Source organism: Callospermophilus lateralis, chromosome 4 (genome assembly GCF_048772815.1).
Source record: "Callospermophilus lateralis isolate mCalLat2 chromosome 4, mCalLat2.hap1, whole genome shotgun sequence".
Lineage (NCBI taxonomy): Eukaryota > Metazoa > Chordata > Mammalia > Rodentia > Sciuridae > Callospermophilus > Callospermophilus lateralis.
The window spans coordinates 141,028,707-141,047,501 of record NC_135308.1 but is presented as its reverse complement, the minus strand read 5'-3'; the positions used below and the strand labels follow the sequence as shown (position 1 = coordinate 141,047,501).

At 32.4% G+C, this 18,795-nt stretch overlaps 1 protein-coding gene across 4 annotated transcripts in view; it reads left to right on the top strand.

Annotated features, from left to right (window-relative positions):
* Nucleotides 1–18,795, top strand: part of Eea1 (early endosome antigen 1) — a 133,405-nt gene that overhangs the window by 36,448 nt on the left and 78,162 nt on the right. For 3 of the 4 annotated variants that reach the window (XM_076854942.1, XM_076854941.1, XM_076854940.1), the window contains exons 2-5: nt 347–439; nt 10,600–10,727; nt 16,079–16,133; nt 16,240–16,305. In XM_076854942.1, the coding sequence (XP_076711057.1) occupies nt 347–439; nt 10,600–10,727; nt 16,079–16,133; nt 16,240–16,305 (342 nt within the window). Of the gene's footprint in view, nt 1–346; nt 440–7,100; nt 7,155–10,599; nt 10,728–16,078; nt 16,134–16,239; nt 16,306–18,795 lie in introns of those variants that run through there. The other variant, XM_076854943.1, reaches the window with a different exon arrangement.

Genomic DNA, 18,795 nt, shown 5'->3' with positions numbered 1-18,795 from the left:
TACCTTTGTAAGAGATGTTATAATGATTAACTTTGGTCAGACCAAAAAAGAACCTAAAACAAAACAAACAAAACAAAACAAAAACTGAATGTTTGTGGGAGTGGATTGAAGCCTATAAAACATTATATTCAAAAGTAAACTTTATAAACTTAAAAGACAAAAAATGAATATAGATCTTAATACACATGGTATTAGACATGGTCTTTCATAAACGATACTGTTAATTCTGTTTGGTATTATTTTGAAGACAGCTACTATTCTTTATATGAAAAGGTTTATATTATTACATGGCTTTGAATGTGTTGTTAATATCTGCTTTGGTTTCTTCCTCTCCTCTTTGTTTCAGACTCCTGGGAGAGTTGGCTCTCAAGGTTCTGATTTAGATTCATCAGCAACTCCTATAAACACAGTGGATGTCAATAATGAAAGCTCTTCAGAGGTATGAAAATCATAACATGGCAATACAATTCACTATTATTCAAGGGAAAATTAGCAAATATTTGTAGTACAGATTGATGACTTGTCTGTGTAGGAAGAGTTCTACAAATTAGAATGTGACAATGTGACTTTTTTTTAAGAATGTGACTTTTGAATCATAGATATATACCTGTGTTAAGTTGAGGTTGAGAAAATATATGTTAAGACTTTGAAAAATAATATTGCCAATTTGTCTTTCATGCTGATGTCATCTCAATTAAATGAATTTCTTTTAGTCTGTTTATAAAGAACTGCTGGTTAATTCATGTCTCTTTGTGTATGTGTATTGTCAAGAAGTATTTGGCTAATGAAAAAGTAGGTATTTGTAAAGCTTACAATTATTTTGTTTTCACTTATGGCTTTGTAAGAATTTTGATAGCTTTATTAAGATATACCTTTTTAAAAAGATAACCTCAATTTAAAAAAATTTAGTCCCTGTGATTTCATTTATTATTTTTATTTTGAATAAATAAGCAATATTTGTTTATTATAGAAAAAGAAGATAGGAAAGAGAACTCAGAAGTTACCCCTGCCACCAACAGATCAACACACTCACTATTTGCTCTAATAGTTTTTGTCTGTTACTCCTTCTGGGCCTAGTTAAAACCCCTTTTCAGACTCTTTGTTCTGTCCTTTTCCACTTGGTTGTCTAGTCTTTCTATCGCATGTGTGTTTCTGGGTTTGTCTTTCTGTCGTATCTCTGTTTTGTTTCTCTGATCATCTATTTTTATGTATACGTATAGTAACCATAATAAGATTTTTAGGAGTGTGAGAGTAAGAAAAGTGTCACTTGAATTTTATTAACAGCAAGTTTAAGATTTTTTTTTTTTTTTTTTTTTTTTTTGTGGTGCTGGTGATTGAACCTAGGGCCTTGCACACACTAGGCAAAGTGCTGTACTTTTGAGTTATATCCCCAACTCTTTTAAGAAAAAATTTCCAAACTATATTGAGGATATTATGATGGCCTTAAAGTGTTCAGTTTTGTTCCAGGAAAGAATCTAATTATAACTGTTAACTTCAGTCAGATCAAAAAAGAACCTAAAACCCAACCCAACCTAACTTAACCCAACTCAACCCAACCCCCCAAAACCAAAAAGAGCATTTCCAATGGGTATTGCTATCAAGCAGCACTTGGCTTGGTAGTACTGTTGTATTGTCTTAGTAGGGATGTTTTCCTACTTTTTGAGATAGTTATTTTGTACCTTCTTTATCCTCAAGTTTCCTAGGTTTTTTACCCTCTTCTTACCTTCCTCCAGGTATCTTCATAACATCAAGAAAATAGGAACCATAAGATAAATGTCCTTGTTTTATCGCTAAAACTATACTTTCTTATTTAGTTCATAGAAGGCAGTTCCCTTTGCCTATCAGATTTTATTCTTTTCCCTAGTGCTCTGGATTCCATTCTCATCCCCCATCCCCCACCATTCTATTCTATCTCGTTCTTATCATCTCTCTTCTGCCAATTTAGCTTTTAGCTTGTACTGTGAATTATTCCTATCAGCTTACAGTGTTCTATCCTCATATCTATCAGCATATATATGTTCAGTACAATACATATGAAACAAGACAAGACTACTAAAAAAATAAAAAGTGGAAAAAACAAAACAAAACACAAAACCCTTCCTTTGACCTGAAATTCCCTTTTCATTTGCTTCAGAGCCAAACTTTGCTAATACATTATTTATAGTCACAGTTTTCATGTCCTTTCTTAGATCTTTTATCTTTTTTTTCTGAATTAGAGCTTTTGTCATTGTGCTAATAATAATGGAAAGACATCAGCTTTCTTTTGACTAGTATTTTGAATAACTTTTTTTATCTTTCCATTTTCAATATTTTTTGCCCTTCCCTTTTTGGATTTCTCTTCTTTTTTTTTATTAACAGCATATAACTTGTCCTTTAACTGGGAGAACCCACTTGAGTTGTTTTGTTATTGATGTGTTTTGATTTAGTTTTAATTTTTTTTTTCAATACTGGGAATTGAATTCAGAGCCTTGTGCACGCTAAGCAAGTGCTGCACCATTGAGCTACATTCGTAGCTCTTTGTATTTTTTTTTTATTTTGAGGCAGGGTCTTGCTAAGTTTCCTAGGCTGGCCTTGAACTTGTTATACTCCTGCCTCTGTCTCTCCAGTAGCTGGGATTACAGGTGTGCATCACATGTCTGGCATCTTACTATTCTTATCTCACAAAACCTTAAGCCATGGGGTCAGTGTAATAGCCCATATTTTTAAAAGATAAACATTGTTAGGTATAGGGAATTTGAGAAATTGTTTTAAAATGGTTTATTTGATTCAGAAAATTTGAAGGAATGATCATCTTCTGGGTATTAGATATGGAAAAAAATGGGATCTTGGGCTACTAGAAGATTGAAAAGACTGAAAATTGCTTTCATTAAAAGGATTTCTTTGTTCAGAACATTGTGTTATAAAAAGATATTTGTTGTATCTGCCAGTAATTTCTTGATCTAAAATAAAAATAAAAGCTAATTTGCTAGTAGGTCTCAGATAAGTAAGTACAAAGTATCATAAACAAAATGAATTTTAAAATTTTTTAAAGTGCCATAAACAAAATAATAATCCAACCATAAAAACTGGCTACCATAACAAAAAAGAAAAAAAAAGAACCAATGAAAGTTTAGAGTATGAGGATGGAAACTAATTATAGAAGTCCTTCTTTGGATAGATCTTTCACCTTTTGTACAGTTAATGCTTGGGAGTTTCCCTTATATATACCAAAGAGAGATACTCATTATTTCTCCTATTTTATCTATTTGTGTTGTTTGTTTTATATGTTTAAAAAAGAAAACTTTTAATGTAATCCTTCTAAAAGTTGTTATTTCACAGGGTTTCATCTGCCCATTATGTATGAAAAGATGTATAACTGCTATTGATTTGTCGGAGCATTACCAGAAAGTGCACGCTGAAAATGAAACAAGAGGACAGGAACTTCTTAATGACTCCAGTGTTACTGTGGGTCCTGTATATTTTGTTTTAGCAGCTTGGTTATGGGTTGCTTAAAATAGCTTTGTTTTTCCCTGCCTAGGTGTTGGTTCCTTTTTATGCTACAAGGGGATATGAATTGCTTTAATTATGCATGCTTAAAGGAAGATTCTATAAAGAAAAGAGCTCTCTTGGGTAGTCTGCTTGTTTTTTCCTACTGTTTGCATCTGTCTTTTTGTGAGCTTATAAATAAATATAAAAGTTTAATATTTTGGCATAAATTTTGCAATGAAATTGACATATAAAGTGAATATTATTTCAACATTTATAAATTATCTTTATTATTTTGTTAGTATTTTATTAATGAATCATTAAAATGTTTTAGGTTAAAACACTCACTCTTCATTGAAAGAATACTTTGCATATGAACAGTCATTGTCTCTATTTGGGAAAATATACAGAAAAATATAAATCTGAGTCTAAGACTTTCTCAATCTTTGTTTTAACTCTCCACACTTAAGGGAGGTAACAGAATGATACCCTCTCATCAGTAACAGTAGATCATCCAAAGAACACTTTTCAGTAGTGTGGTGCTGGTGCACATTCTAAGACTGAGGATGGGAGCAAGTGAGGTGGAGGAATTAGGCTGGAAGGAATTTCTCAGATGATCCTGATATATCTGTCTCCTTTGAAAATCACTATGTTAATATAAAAATTGTAAAAGCAGAGAAACTGCTTTTTGATTATTTTATAAATCTTATAAAAGAATGAAAGACCATGAAAGACTAAAATTATGACTTACCCTTTTTCCATGAAGCAATTATATATATAAGAAAACAATCTCACAACTCACTTATTTAACATATTAATGGAGTACCTTTCATGTAGCAGGTATTTTGGTGAAAAAGAGAAAAAGGTAAATAAGATATTATTGCTACTCCAATACATTTTTATAATAGATATTATTTGCAAAAAGAGAATAATGGTTAATTCAACATGAGGGGAACTAAGAAAGAACTTCACAGGGGAACAACTAAACCAGATATTCTCTTGGGCATTGGGAATAATGGGTGCATATAGGATGATACCTGATTAAACCAGTCAGAATAGTTCAAGTAAAGATGGAGGCATAACAGATTCTTGGAAAACTGTTTAGTATGTTACTGGTTGTCTTCTTGTACATGTGGCTCAACTTTTTTCTTTATGGATTAGCCAACATCAAAAGTAACAATCTCATCCACTTGTCACTTTATTAGGAGTTTTTTTGTACTTAAAAGGGCACTTGGTTCAACAGAAATATCTTAAGTATCAAGTTAAGGTAAATTTTCAGCTACGTTGGATCTGAGAAAGGATTACAGACAACTGAATTCTTAAAAGAGTAAGGTATTTAATAATTTTAAGTAAGTTATGTTTTTTGGAAGTTGGTGACAGATTTGGAATGATTAACTAGTTTTTATAATTTATGGTTAACTAACAGTCCCTCTCTGGAATTTATTTTTCCTAGCAACCTTGGCCTCCTTAGATATAGCTAGGGGAAAAACAACAACAACATTTATTCACGTGTTTTGTGATTCTGCCCTTCACTCTGGGTTCTGTGATCAAAGCACACCTAGAAGCACTTCTCTTTCACAAATAAGCATGACATCTTTCTTAGCACTTTCTGCATCTTCACTAATGGTTTTCATTTCTTTAGAATGCCTTTGTTTTATTCTGCTGGGTAAACTCCTGCTTATTCTTTAGTATTTAATTCCAAAGTCTCATATATACATGTATTTACGTATGTGTACACACATGCATACAATATGCAGCTGCAGTGAGGATAGAGATGAAATACATAATATATATATATATATATATATACATATATATGTGTCTGTATTTTTTTTTTAATAAAGCATTAACTGGTGCCATAGGCGAAGTTAGATACCTCATCTCCTGTGTTCCCATAGTTCTTTAATAGACCTGTATTATAACATTGTCTGTCAATATTTATAGGTCAGTATCTCCCAACATTATTGACCCTTGATTCTGCCATCTGCTATGCATAAATGATAGAGAATGTATGTATGCATTATTCTTATTGTTTAGGCTCATTTTGTTCTTAGAACTTTTTAAAAATAGTTTATTATATTTTAATAGCAAACTTACAGATATAACACAGAGGACAGGCAACACTAAAAACATATACTTGCATGTAGGTCAACTCAAAAGTATAGTGAGTGAACAGAATTTACTATAAAAAAAATGCTACAAACACCATTTAGTTGCCATCAGTAAGAAATCTACTTTTTTTTTTTTTTTTTTTTTAAAAAATCCAATTGCTGGCATTATTGAAAAAATTTGACAGGTTTTTTTTTAATTGTTATAAAGTTGAACTGCTTCAGCTTGTTCGCTGAAATATTTTGGCTTGCATTAATTCTTTAATTCTTGAATTTGTAGTAAAAATCGCAAATAAAAATCAGAGGAAAAACTGCCAATACCTGATTTCTTATCTATCTATCTATCTATCTATCTATCTATCTATCTATCTATCTATTAGTTCTAGTCAGTTTTACATGACAGCAGAAAACTCTTTGACTGATTGTACACAAATGGAGCACAATTTTTCAGTTCTCTGGTTGTGCATGAATGAGAGTCACACCATTTGTGCAATCATACGTGTACCTAGGGTAGTGATGTCTTGTCTCATTTCACTGTCTTTCCTACCCCCTGCCCCCCTCCACTTTGCCCCATCCAAAGTTCCTCCACTTATCCCATGTTCCCCTCCTATGTATTAGCATCCACTTATCAGAGAAAACATTCAGTCTCTGATTTTTGAGATTAACTTATTTTGCTTAGCATGATATTCTTCAACTCCATCCATTTACCTGCAAATGTCATAATTTTATTCTCTTTTAATACTGAATAATATTCTATTGTGTATATGTACCACAGTTTCTTTGTCCATTCATCTATCAAAGGGCATCTAGTTTGCTTCCACAGTTTAGCAATTGTGAATTGTGCTGCTATAAACATTGGAGTGGCTGCATCACTGTAGTCTACTGTTTTTAAGTCTTTAGGACCTATACCTGATTTCTGACCCTGTTTTCCAGGTACAGTCATATACTCAGGTACCTCTTGATCCCAAGTGGGGATAGTGGGGAACCTACCTTCAAATTTACCAATTAGAGGAAGAAGAGAAAAACATTTTTTGGGGGATTGAAATATTTCTTATATTGGTTTTTAAGCACATTCTCCAAGTATGTTATGTGATAGTTGTATGTCTTTTGGCATAAATGTTACACATATGGCATGGATAGTAGTATACAGGTTGTTGTCTTCAAAAATGCCAACTAGATAGGTCTCACTTTTCTCCTGCAGAGCATCAGTAGCTTTGCCCTAGAAGTGCAGATCTGTTTTGAAATCCTTGAAATCCTGAAACATTTCTTGCACCAGACTCTAGAAGGGGAGTTTGCAAATTAGAAGTTCAGTGGAATTCTGAAAAGTCTCATTTTACAGAGTGCCACAGTACCAGGCCTGTGTTGATGAGATTTCTTCAGCCCTCCAATAGAGGGTACATTCTTGGGAGCAAGTTTTATAGCCAGTTGTTGCCTGGGTGCTTTTCCACTGGTTGATTTGTGCGCAGTCTGCCTTGTAGAAGCCCGTATGAAGTCCCCCTTCTTATTCCCTTTCCTTTTTGCTTGAAGCTCATGAACTAGAGGACATACTGACCTTGGAGAATGAAGGCCTGTTCTTAGAAGGTTTGTAATCTGTAAGCTTTTAAAGATCTTCTGCTTTTTCACCAAGTTTGGAATTGCCAGGTTCATGCATACTTAAGTAAACAAATATACAATGTAGAAAATACATATTATGCTGAAGGCATTATCTTAGCCATTAGGGAAATATAGATGAAAAGATCCAATGTGTTGTGTATTAGAGTGAAGGAATTTGATAAGCTAATGGCTGCCAGAGAAAAAAGCAATATATGCAAAAGACACAGAAATTTGTGATACCATGGTGAGTGCAGGGAAACACAGGTACTTTAGTATTGTTAAAGCATATTGTATAGATTGAGAAGTATCTAGACTTTAGACTGCAAATGTCATTAGAAGAATGATTATGCAGGTACTTGTATGCCATATTGATGGTAAAGATTAGTGAATAATATTGAAGAATCTATTTTAGAAAGATTCCTCTGACAGCTAGGTGGAAAATTCATTAGGGAGAAGGGAGACTAGGTTTAGTAGCACTTTCTGGAATGTTGTTGCAATATTGTTGACAAGAGATAATGAGTGTCTGAACAAGGCCAACTGCAGTAAGCATTGAGATGAAAAAATGGGAAAGAGGAATGTTTAGGCTTAGCATTTTAATTAGAAATGAGACAGAGAGAAGAGTAGTTCAGCATTATTTTTAGTTCAGTTGAAAGGTTGGTGTTAGTGAGAAGAGGAGGTTTGGGAAATGAGTTGAATCTTTTGATTTATTGTATTGAGTGCCTATGAGATGCAGGTAGAGCTTGTATGTTGTTGGATATATAGAGCTAGAAAACTTCTATGGAAGGTTCTTGGCTAGCTATATGAATTTGGAAGTCATTAGCATGTAAGTGATAGCCAGAATCACTTGCATTTATATACAGGGAGAATGTTAATTCAGAAGATGGAAGGACAATGAGAGTGCCTTTTAAATGAGATGATCTTTTAAAAAAATCCAAAAAACAAAACACACACACACAATGCTTTATTTATTTTATGTGATACTGAGGATCAAACCCAGTACCTCAAGCATGGGAGGCAAACCCTCCACCACTGAGCCATACAACCCCATCCCTGAGAACAGTGATCTTTAAGGGGATTTTTTTTTTTTTTTAAATAGACTAAAAAAGAGAGGGCTGGGGGTGTAGCTTAGTGGCAGAATGCTTGTCTAGCATATCTAGGCCCTGGGTTCAGTCTCCAGTACTGCAGAAAACAAAACAAAACAAAACAAAACATCATACAATGACGAGAAGATGACTATTTCTATAGGTAAAAGCTGAACATTCCCATGAAACAAAGCTTTCTATAGACCTTCACGGTCAGAATGTATTTACTTGTTGTTTACAATATATGAATATACTGGAACACCACCCTCACATAAATTCTATTTTACCTTCCAAAAGAGAAGCATTTTAGAATTGTATACTTGAAGAAAGCAAAATAAGTTTATTTCTTGTCACCGTGATTTAGCAGAATCATATCTGTAATAAAGTCACCGGATTTTTGCTAATCACTATTTCAACTTTAATTTAGTGAATGAACCTAAATATTTAGCTTATGACATACTCCTGCAAAATAGATTGGATGAGGATATTTTTGAGAATTGGGGTGAAAAATAGTCTGCTTATGGACTCTTGAAAGTTTTCAGAACTATTATAATTTTTTTTAAAAATATGAGTGTGGAGTTAGCCCTCCTCAAACCCCTTAGTGTGGAGAGTGTGTGTGCAAAAAATATAGGAAACTATTTCTTTATTATCTTTAAAAAGTTTTGAATGCAGTTAATTTAAAGAGAAATTTAAGGTTGAAAAATTTCTATTGTATATTGGATTAATTAGACTGAAGTATTGGGTAATATTTGGAAAACTAAAAATATGAAAGATGTAGAAGTCAAGTGAATAATTTTCTATGAAGTCAACAGAAAGTTGGAGAGAAAGTTATTTCGTCCTTGGCTTGGTAATATATTTTGTCATCAGATACCCATAAAATGTAAGCTTTCATGCTGTTTAGTCATTAATTTGATTTCATATAAAGATATTTTTTTCATGTGTATATACTCTTGTCTTCTCAGTTCTTTGAAAACTGAGACTCTATCGTTTGTATCTTCCAGTGAAATACTATAACACTCAAATTGATAAAAAGTATTTGTTGAATAAAGCCACTAGAAAGTTAGCAGATAAAAGAGTTTATTTTAAGGAAGTAATTTTTAAGGGTTAAGTCAAGGAGTTCAAGAGATAGTGTAGTATTTGGAAAGAATGTGGAATTTGTCCAGTAAACCTATGAGTACTCTGGTTTAGTTAGGTTTGTAACCTTTCAAAGTCCTTTAACTTTCCTGAGATTTCATTTCTTCTTCTATGAAATGGAGGTAATAATACTTACATAATGAAGACTGGTGGGATTTAAATGAGATTTCATAGGGAAAAATACTTGGCACAATAGTATGGAATCAATAAGAAAAAAAATTAATCACCTGAACTACAACAAGATATATTTCATACTTGTATAATTATGTCACATTGATTTTACTGTCATGTATAAATAAAAAGAACCAATAACAAAGTAATCATAATTATTACTTATTCTATCCTATATCTTTCATTTAACAACTCTCTATGTGAGTGCTTCTCAAATATTTTTTATGGTAACCACTGTAATAAATCGTCATCACTTTTTGGTCATCATTCAAAACAAAACTTAATAAGATAATATTACCTTACCACATAAGGTAAACTATTCTGTTGTTGAGTATAGCTAAAAATATTATAACCCAGTATATTGATTTCATGATTTATTAATGAACTACAATTCTGAATTTCTAAAACATGGATCTATATCAGCATCTTTAACATTGTACTGCAGTTGATAGTCTTAACCATATATAATTCTGGGATTAATGATAAGATTTTTATATAATATAGGGCTATCCATTAATTTTAGATTTTTACTGTTTTAATCTTAGGTTAGTAAGGAAATTTACTGACTAAAATAATTCTCTATCACTGTAGATATTTAAACTCTGTGCAAATTATGAATGATTTACTATATTACCTTTTCTTCCCATTAGTGATGATAGTACTACATCTTAATTTTTTTGGTAACATTTCTGTAAAGTAGATTAGAGCACATATTATTTTAATAATGGGGATATCTAGAGAGATAAAATATGTATTTCAACTAATCTAGATTAGAACAAACTTCTTAGATTAGAATTCAGTGCTCTGGCCATTTAGTTATTCAACCTAAAAGATGGTTGCAAGGATTTATTTTTATTTTGTAAACTTCAACAAGAATATACAGTGACACCATGAATGATACCAGCATTTGGGCTAATACCATAAATTACAACTTAATTAATCTCTCCATTTGTATAAATAAGATATTTGACTTTATTTCATAATATGCAAAATATTATTTTACAATATTAAAAACCATTTTGTACCTTTTCTGCCTCTTTCTATAGGGCTTCATATGTCCCCAGTGTATGAAATCTCTTGGATCGGCTGATGAACTTTTTGAACACTATCAGGCAGTTCATGATGCTGGTAATGATGCAAGTCATGGAGGAGAGGCCAATCTTGCTTTGAAGCGGTATGATATGATACTTGCGAAGTGTAATATTGTTATGGAATGTGCATGTGATATCATTGTTTAGTTATGATTAGTTTCTAAAAATAGTGATGTTGTCATATTATTTAATTTAAATCTGTCCTCAGCATTGCCTTCTCTCTTGTCATTATGACCTATTCAGTCTGTGACCAGCAGCTAGCTAGCTATACCAGCATCTGCAACATGGTATAGAGGTTATGGCTTTAATGAAGATTCCAAATTAGCAAAAGAAGATTGAGTTATATTTGGTATATTCTGTTCAGTAAAGAATGATATGCTTTGTTTAGATGATTTTATAGTAAGTTGATAAAATAATTTAGGTAAGAATTAAAATTTAGTGAGTCTCTGTCTCTAAATAAGATACGAAAAATAGGGCTGGGGATGTGGCTCAGTGGGTGAGAGAGTTAAATCCCCGATTACCACCCCCCGCCAAAAAAAAATCCCCTAAACTTTCATTTAAATTTTAAAAATAAATATTTAATCACCAGTATAATAATAAGCACATACACATTATGCTTCTTGGCAATTTTACTTAATCATTTTGAGAACTAAAATTAGACCAAAATATATAGCTACTTAGAATAGCATTCATCAATATGACTTTGTTTTTCTTCTGCTATTGTCTTTTATACCAACTAAGGAATAAGGATCATTTCATTCTACTTGTAAAAAATATTTTTCAAGCTTTTCTTAAAAAAAAATTCTTTGTGAATTACACTGATATAACACAAAGAATACTAAATAAAGGAAAAGTGTTCTGACTACATAACTTTGTGGTTATTATTAATATACTTTGGTGCTTTTACGTGTAAGTTAATGGTTTTGGTTGCTATATTTTGTCATTTGTTAGAAAATAGATAAAATATGTAGTTATATTAAATCACATTATAAATGTTTTTATATTTAATATAAATTCAACAGAGTTGCTTTTTTTTGCGGCGGGGGAGGTTAGGTACCAGGGATTGAACTCAGGGGGCACTTAACTACTGAGCCACATCTCCAGCCCTAGTTTGTATTTTTTTAAATTTAGAGACAGGGTCTCCCTGAGTCACTTAATGCCTTGCTTTTGCTGAGGTTGTCTTTGAACTCAAGATCCTCCTGCCTTAGCCTTCTGAGATGCTGGGATTACAGACATGCACCACACCTGGCTCAGAGTTGCTTTTTCAGCTGTGATTTAGATGAAGTCTCGTACTGTACATGAGCTTTTTCTTTCTTTAATAGTTCATTACTTCTCATGGCTCTGGGTTGATTGAATGGTTCTTCTGAGTTAAGTGAGGTAGACTGGTGGCAGGAAGTCAAGAAGGTCCAAAATGACCTCACATGACTGATGGTTGGTGCTGAATATTGGCTGGTGGGAGCTCAGCTGGGGCCAGAGTCCTTAATTTCCTTCATTATGACCTGTCTATGGTTTCTTAAAGTTACAGATGGGCAGTTGGGTTCCAAGAAAGAACATTTTATTATGAAAGAAGTAGAAGCTGCCACTCTTCTTTAGGCCTGATTCAAAACTGTCAGAGCATCATTTCTGCCATATTCTGTAGGTAAAAGTAGTCATAGGGCTAGTTCAGATTCAAGAGGCCAAGAAGTGACCTTCATCTTTCAATGGAGCAGTAGATGTGTCTAGGAATGCAAGAATTCAGTGGTAGTCATCTTTGTAGATTACTGCAACCTTAGCAAAAATTGACTCTGCTAGTTCCTTTTTCTTCTAAACTTCTGAGACAACTTAATATTGTAATCATTCTTTGTTTACTTGTTTTATGTACTGTTCTTCCTGTATGTCATCCACCTGTGGTAATTTCACATCCATAGCTTTCTACTAAACTGCATCTCTAAACTAGAATTTTCTCCCAAATTGCCTAGTAGCTGTCTTCCCTGAGATGTCCCCAAAGCATCTCACTGTGACATTTTGAAAACAGTTGATGGCATTTCCTTCTGAACCTGCTTCTTGTGTGCTGTTACTTGTTCTGGTGAATGGCAACATTATTTGTCTACCCAGTTACTAAAGCCAGAAAATTGGGTGTGTTCATTTTTACATACCTGTCCCTGCTCTCCTTCATCATTTTTGTGAAGTGTCTCAAAATTCAATCATTCTTTTTCCTTAACAGGTTTTATATCCTTTTCCACCCTCACTGCTACAGCTTATTTTAGACCTATGTCTCACTGAGAAATATTTTCAGTATATATAGTTGGCTTTAGTTTTATACCCCTATAATTAATTCTTCAAATTGTTGGATAATTGTATTCTTAAAATGCAAATTTGATTGTTGTTGCTCTAAAAAGAAACTTTTTCATTACTTATGGGATATATACTGTGTACTTTCCCAGGTTTATCTCTTACGTTATTTCTTGTTCTCTTCTTCCTATACCTCTTAAGTTTTTGGTGAACTGCTACCTTTCCATAACACATTGGATAACATATAGCTATGGGCAGGATATGTAGTTCATATGACTTAAGTGGGTCACATAACCTTTTTTGCTTTAAAGCTGTTTATCAGTTTACATGTAAATTACATTAGTATTGATAAAATACTAAAACCTGATACATTAATGTATTAAATGTATATATAGTTGATATATACATAGTACCAAATTTAAATGGTTCAAGAAGTCCTAAGGTGAAAATTAAGCCCTTGTACCCCTTTTCCCCAGTTCTCTTCATCAGTTTCTTTTATATTCTTCCAGAGTCTATACATATGCTTATGTCTATGTACATATGAATAAATATATGTATATAAATGAATATCTATACATAAAAAGTAGAGGTTCTACATTGCACTATACCTTTTGTTTCTCTCTGTCTTATGGATAGAGCCATCTAATTCTTTTTAATGGTAGTGTGGAACTTTATCATTCTCCCGTTGATCTAGGATATTTTTAGTGTTTTTGAATTACATATAATGTTGAATTATGTATGGTGGAGGTATTATGTGCAGTTTGAATATATATGCAAAATAAATTTCTGAAAGTGGAATTTTTAAATGAAGTTTTCTTTTAAAACTTAGATATTCCCATATTGTCTTTTGCAGTATTTATTTATTATTATTATCATTTGTGGTACCAAGGAACTCAGGATATTGCATGTAGTAGGTAAACACTAAGCTACCTCCCCAGACCTTTCTTTATTTTTATTTTGAGACAGGTTTCACTTGTTGCCCAGGCTGGCCTTGAACTTAGATCCTTCTGCCTCATCCTCCTGAGCATCAGGGGTTATAGGTGTGTTCTACTGCATCTAGCTACTAGGGTTTTTTGATATGTTACACATTTTGAAAGATTGACTTTTGTTCGTAAATTACTTTAAAAAAATTATTGAAGTGGTACTTTTAAAAAAGATTAATTGGAGTGACTAGGCCCACAGAATTATTTTTCTTAGTCTTTCATTAAATTTTAACCTGAGCCATTCAGCATATTGATAAAATATCTGAAACCTGATGTATTAATGAGCTTTTTAGAGAGGATTTTGAAATGTAGTTATATTTGATACATATATAGTACAAATACTGTTATTAATTCTTTTATCATTTTAGTTTATGTGTAGAGTTAGAAGATTAGTGAATAATAGAGAAGACTTAAAACACACATATTTACACAACTGTAAGACACTTAAGTTATGTATAAATGACATGTGGTTGACCTGTGGTTTCTATAAATCACATTATTCATAGAACCACATGAGAGAGAGGGAAGGCTGGCTACACCCATACACACGCACAACTAAACAAACACCAGAGAAATGAAAACAAATAAAAAATACACAGAAAGACAAACTTAAGTCAACAAAAGTAGCAGAAAACTATGATTGGATTTTATTTTGGTAGTCAGAAGATGAAAGACCTCACATCATTGTTTCTCTCCATCAAGGAGCCCTTCTTGAGTCTTCTAGGTGGAAGTGACCACTGTCTGTGAGCTTCTGTTTTTATTTCTATTATACCACACTTACTTGTTTACGTGTTTACTTCTCCCATTAGACTGAACAACTTGAGAGTCTAGCACAGACAACACACGCCTGTTGAATAATGAATGAATTCTTTATATATGAATGGCTATAAAGGTAGAGGACTAATTTCTTCATGCTTTATATTTCCTCTGTTGGCAGTTTCCTTCCTTTCTGCTATTAAGCCCTTCTTCACAGATGAGGCTGTCCTTTTACCCTTTACTCCCACCCCTATTCTAGCATATAATTCTCTCATCAGTCTATTTCATTATCTTTCACCTTGTTAATATCTTTTACTTGTGTTGGAGTGATCTTGACTTTTCCCATCATTAGAATTGGCCATGTTCTTCTATTTGCTTTAGATTAGAATCAATTCATTTGATATTTCTACTCAACTCCTGTTCCCATTTCAGTTCTTGTATCTTCTATCAGAGCTGCCAATGGTAAGCGGCATGGAGCGAGGAGAGTTGCATTTTCTACTGTTTAAATTCCCACAGGGGAGATATGTCCTTGACATGAAGAATAATAATCCTAAGTGTGTTTTCTCATGGAATTTCTCTCCTGCATTAGGGCCTAGCATTACGGTTTGCTTACCATTCTTTCTCAGAGCCTTGCATGAGGGAAACAGAATGTGAGAAGGTTCTCAGCAGGAAAGAGCATGTGACACTCAAGGAACAGGAATAAGTCAATGTTGCTAGAGCTGAGTAAATGAAGGGGAGAGTTTTAAGACAGGGACTAGATTTTACTGACTTTTATAGACTTTGTTAATGACTTTAGGTTTCATGCTAACTGCACCAGGAAGCCATTGATACTTATTGTTGGTAAATTAATAGAAGGGAAAAAACAAAACAAAACAAGGGAAAGAATTAAATTACAACAGATGGGGTAGAGAGAGAAGATGGGAGGGTAGGGGAGGGGGGATAGTAGAGGATAGGAAAGGTAGCAGAATACAACAGTTCTAATATGGCATTATGTAAAAATGTGATTGTGTAATCGAAGTGATTCTGCAATCTGTATTTGGGGTAAAAATGGGAGTTCATAACCCACTTGAATCGAATGTATGAAATATGATATGTCAAGAGTTTTGTAATGTTTTGAATAACCAATAAAAAAAAAAATAGAAGACCTTTTACTTCTGCTTCAGGCATTTGACAATCAGTAATATGATTATTTCCACGGGGAAATATTTTCCCATTTATAAACAATGAGCTTTAGGCATAAAATTATTTTTCTAAGGGATTTATACATTTGTCATTATACATAAATTCTTTTGTAGTTCTTTTTAAAGATTGCAAAACTACTTATTATTATATAAAGTACTTATTATTATATAATGAATAGTTGAGAAAACAGGTTATAAAATAAAGGACACTAACTATTAATCCCCCCAACCCCACATATTTAGAGATGATATAACACTACTGAGACAAGAGGTTCAAGATCTACAGGCTTCACTTAAGGTAATAATAAATATGACTCCACTTTTTTTTTTTTTTTTTTTTGTGTGTGTGTGTTTCAGTTTAAAAGTCTCTTAAAATTTACTAATTAAAAAATCTTTTTCATTAGGAAGAAAAATGGTACTCAGAAGAATTAAAAAAAGAATTAGAAAAATATCAAGGACTTCAACAGCAAGTAATTGCTTTTTAAATACTTGAAGCATGTTCATTAGTTGTTTATTTTCATTGCTGAAAATTAAGCATAATACATTTTTGTAAGTAAGTGGCCTGATATAAATAGCTTTCTAATTCATTTCTGTGTTTAATAGCCTGCAATATATTCTTTGTATTTCTAATGAATGGAAATAAGAATATGAGAAGTGAAGATGTAACTTCTTAAAGATGTTACTAAGAATAAGTTACCTATGTATCTCTTTTTTTAAATACCTTTATTTATTTATTTAGTTTAAAAAATATTTTTTAGTTCTCAATGGACCTTTATTTTATTTATTTATATGTGGTGCTGGGAATCAGAACTCAGTGCCTCACACATGCTAGGCAAGTGCTCTACAACTGAGCCAGAACTCTGGCCCCACCTATGTAACTTTTTTTTTTTATGTTGGGCTTATATTATTTTTCTGGCAATATACTTAAATGGTTAAAAATATAAGTTCAAACAGTAATGAATCTCCTCCAAGCATTTGTGTTTGTGACAAATGGGAAATAAGTACAATGTCTGTTGAAAGGGAATTTGTTTATATTTTATGTTTGTGAAGATTGATTTAAAACATGAGAAAGTTGTTCTACTAACAACGTTAGGTTTTAAAAAACTGAATAAAGATCTATATGGGTACATACATGCTCATGTACACATACAGTCCTTTGTCAATAGTGGGGATACATTTTGAGAAATGTGTTGTTTGGTGATTTTGTCATTGTGCAAACATAATAAAAGGCACATACACAAGGGCAGGATGGGCTATATGGTATAGCCTATTGCTCTTAGGCTATACACTTATACAGCATGTTGTATTGAATACTGTAAATAATTTTAACAAAATGGCATTTGTGGGGGTGGGGATATAGCTCAGTGGCAGAATGCTTGCCTCACATGCACAAGGCCATGGGTTCTATCTCTAGCACCACACACACACACACACACAAAAGACATTTGTGTATGTGAACAGAAAAGATATAGTAAAAATATGGAATATGGTATATAAGATGAATAAAAATATGGAATATGGTATAGAAGATGAATAGTGATATGTGTATATAGACCCCTTGCCTTGTATGAATTGAACTTACAGTACTGAATGTTGCTCTGGTGCGTCAGCAACTAAGTGGCAAGTGAATCTGAAGATCTAGGACATTATTGTATACTACTGTTGACTCTGTAAACACTTAGGTCACATTAAAGTTTACAAAAATAATTTTCTTTAATAATACATTAACTTACTGTAACTATTCATTTTGTAAACTTTTTGACTCATATAATAACAGCTTAAAATACAAACACATTGTATTTGTTCTTTATTCTATAGGCTTTTTTTTAAGTTTTAAACTTTGTTAGCCTTTAAACTTTTTTGTTAAAAATGAAGACACAGGTAGCCTTGGCTTAACAGGGGCAGCAGCATCAGTGTCACTGTCTTCTACTTCTATATGTTGTCTCATAGAGAAGGTTCTCAGGGGCAGTGACACATGTGGATCTCTCCTCTCATGTAATAGTGCATTCTTTGGGAATTCTTCCTGAAGGAACTGCTTGGCTCTATATTACTGTATTTTTTTTCCTGCTTGGTTCTATATTACTGTATATATATTTTTTAAAGGTGGAAAATAGACTCTAAAATGACAACAAAAGTACAGTGTAGTAATTATATAAACTAGTAATAATCACTTATCTTCATTATCAAGTGTTAAGTACTGTATATAATTGTATATACTATACTTTTATATAACTAGCAGCATAGTAAGTTTGTTTATACTAGCATTAAAACACGCATGGGAAATGCATTGTATTATGATATTATATAACCTACAAAGTCACTAGATGATAAAAAATTTGAGTTCCATTATATTCTTATGGAACCACTGTTATATATGTAGTCCATAATTGACTGGCATGTTTTATATGTGACTGTATATATACTGTATGAATTTAACTACATAACAATAGTACATAGGAAAAACCAGAAGAAAATCATGGTGGCATCAAAAGCAGTTATTTGTAAGTTGTTTTTAAATGACTTAACAAAATGATTTTTATGCTAAAATTATATTGTTATTATACTACCAGTATGGGAAGCATCATAGAATAATGAATTTTTCCAAATTCGTATGTAGTGTTCATTTGTAAGAATAAAGTAGACACTCTTCATCAACATTTATAATATTCTCATAAAGTAATAGTAATATCTGTATATATTATCTAAGCATGTTGTGACTTCCAGTTAGGTTTTTTTCTTGCCTTTTAGTCTTTGCACTAAGAATTGTCATTTGAACTATGAAAGAGAAACAAATAAGTGACTAACAAAATATTAGTTTTATTACTATTTAAAGGGGTTTTTAGTAATCTAAAATATTTTTACTTACTAATCAAACATGGGCTATATTATTTTTTATACCTGAAAAGAGAGAGGAGAATTATTTTACTACATTTGAGATGACTATTATGCAGTTAATAGAT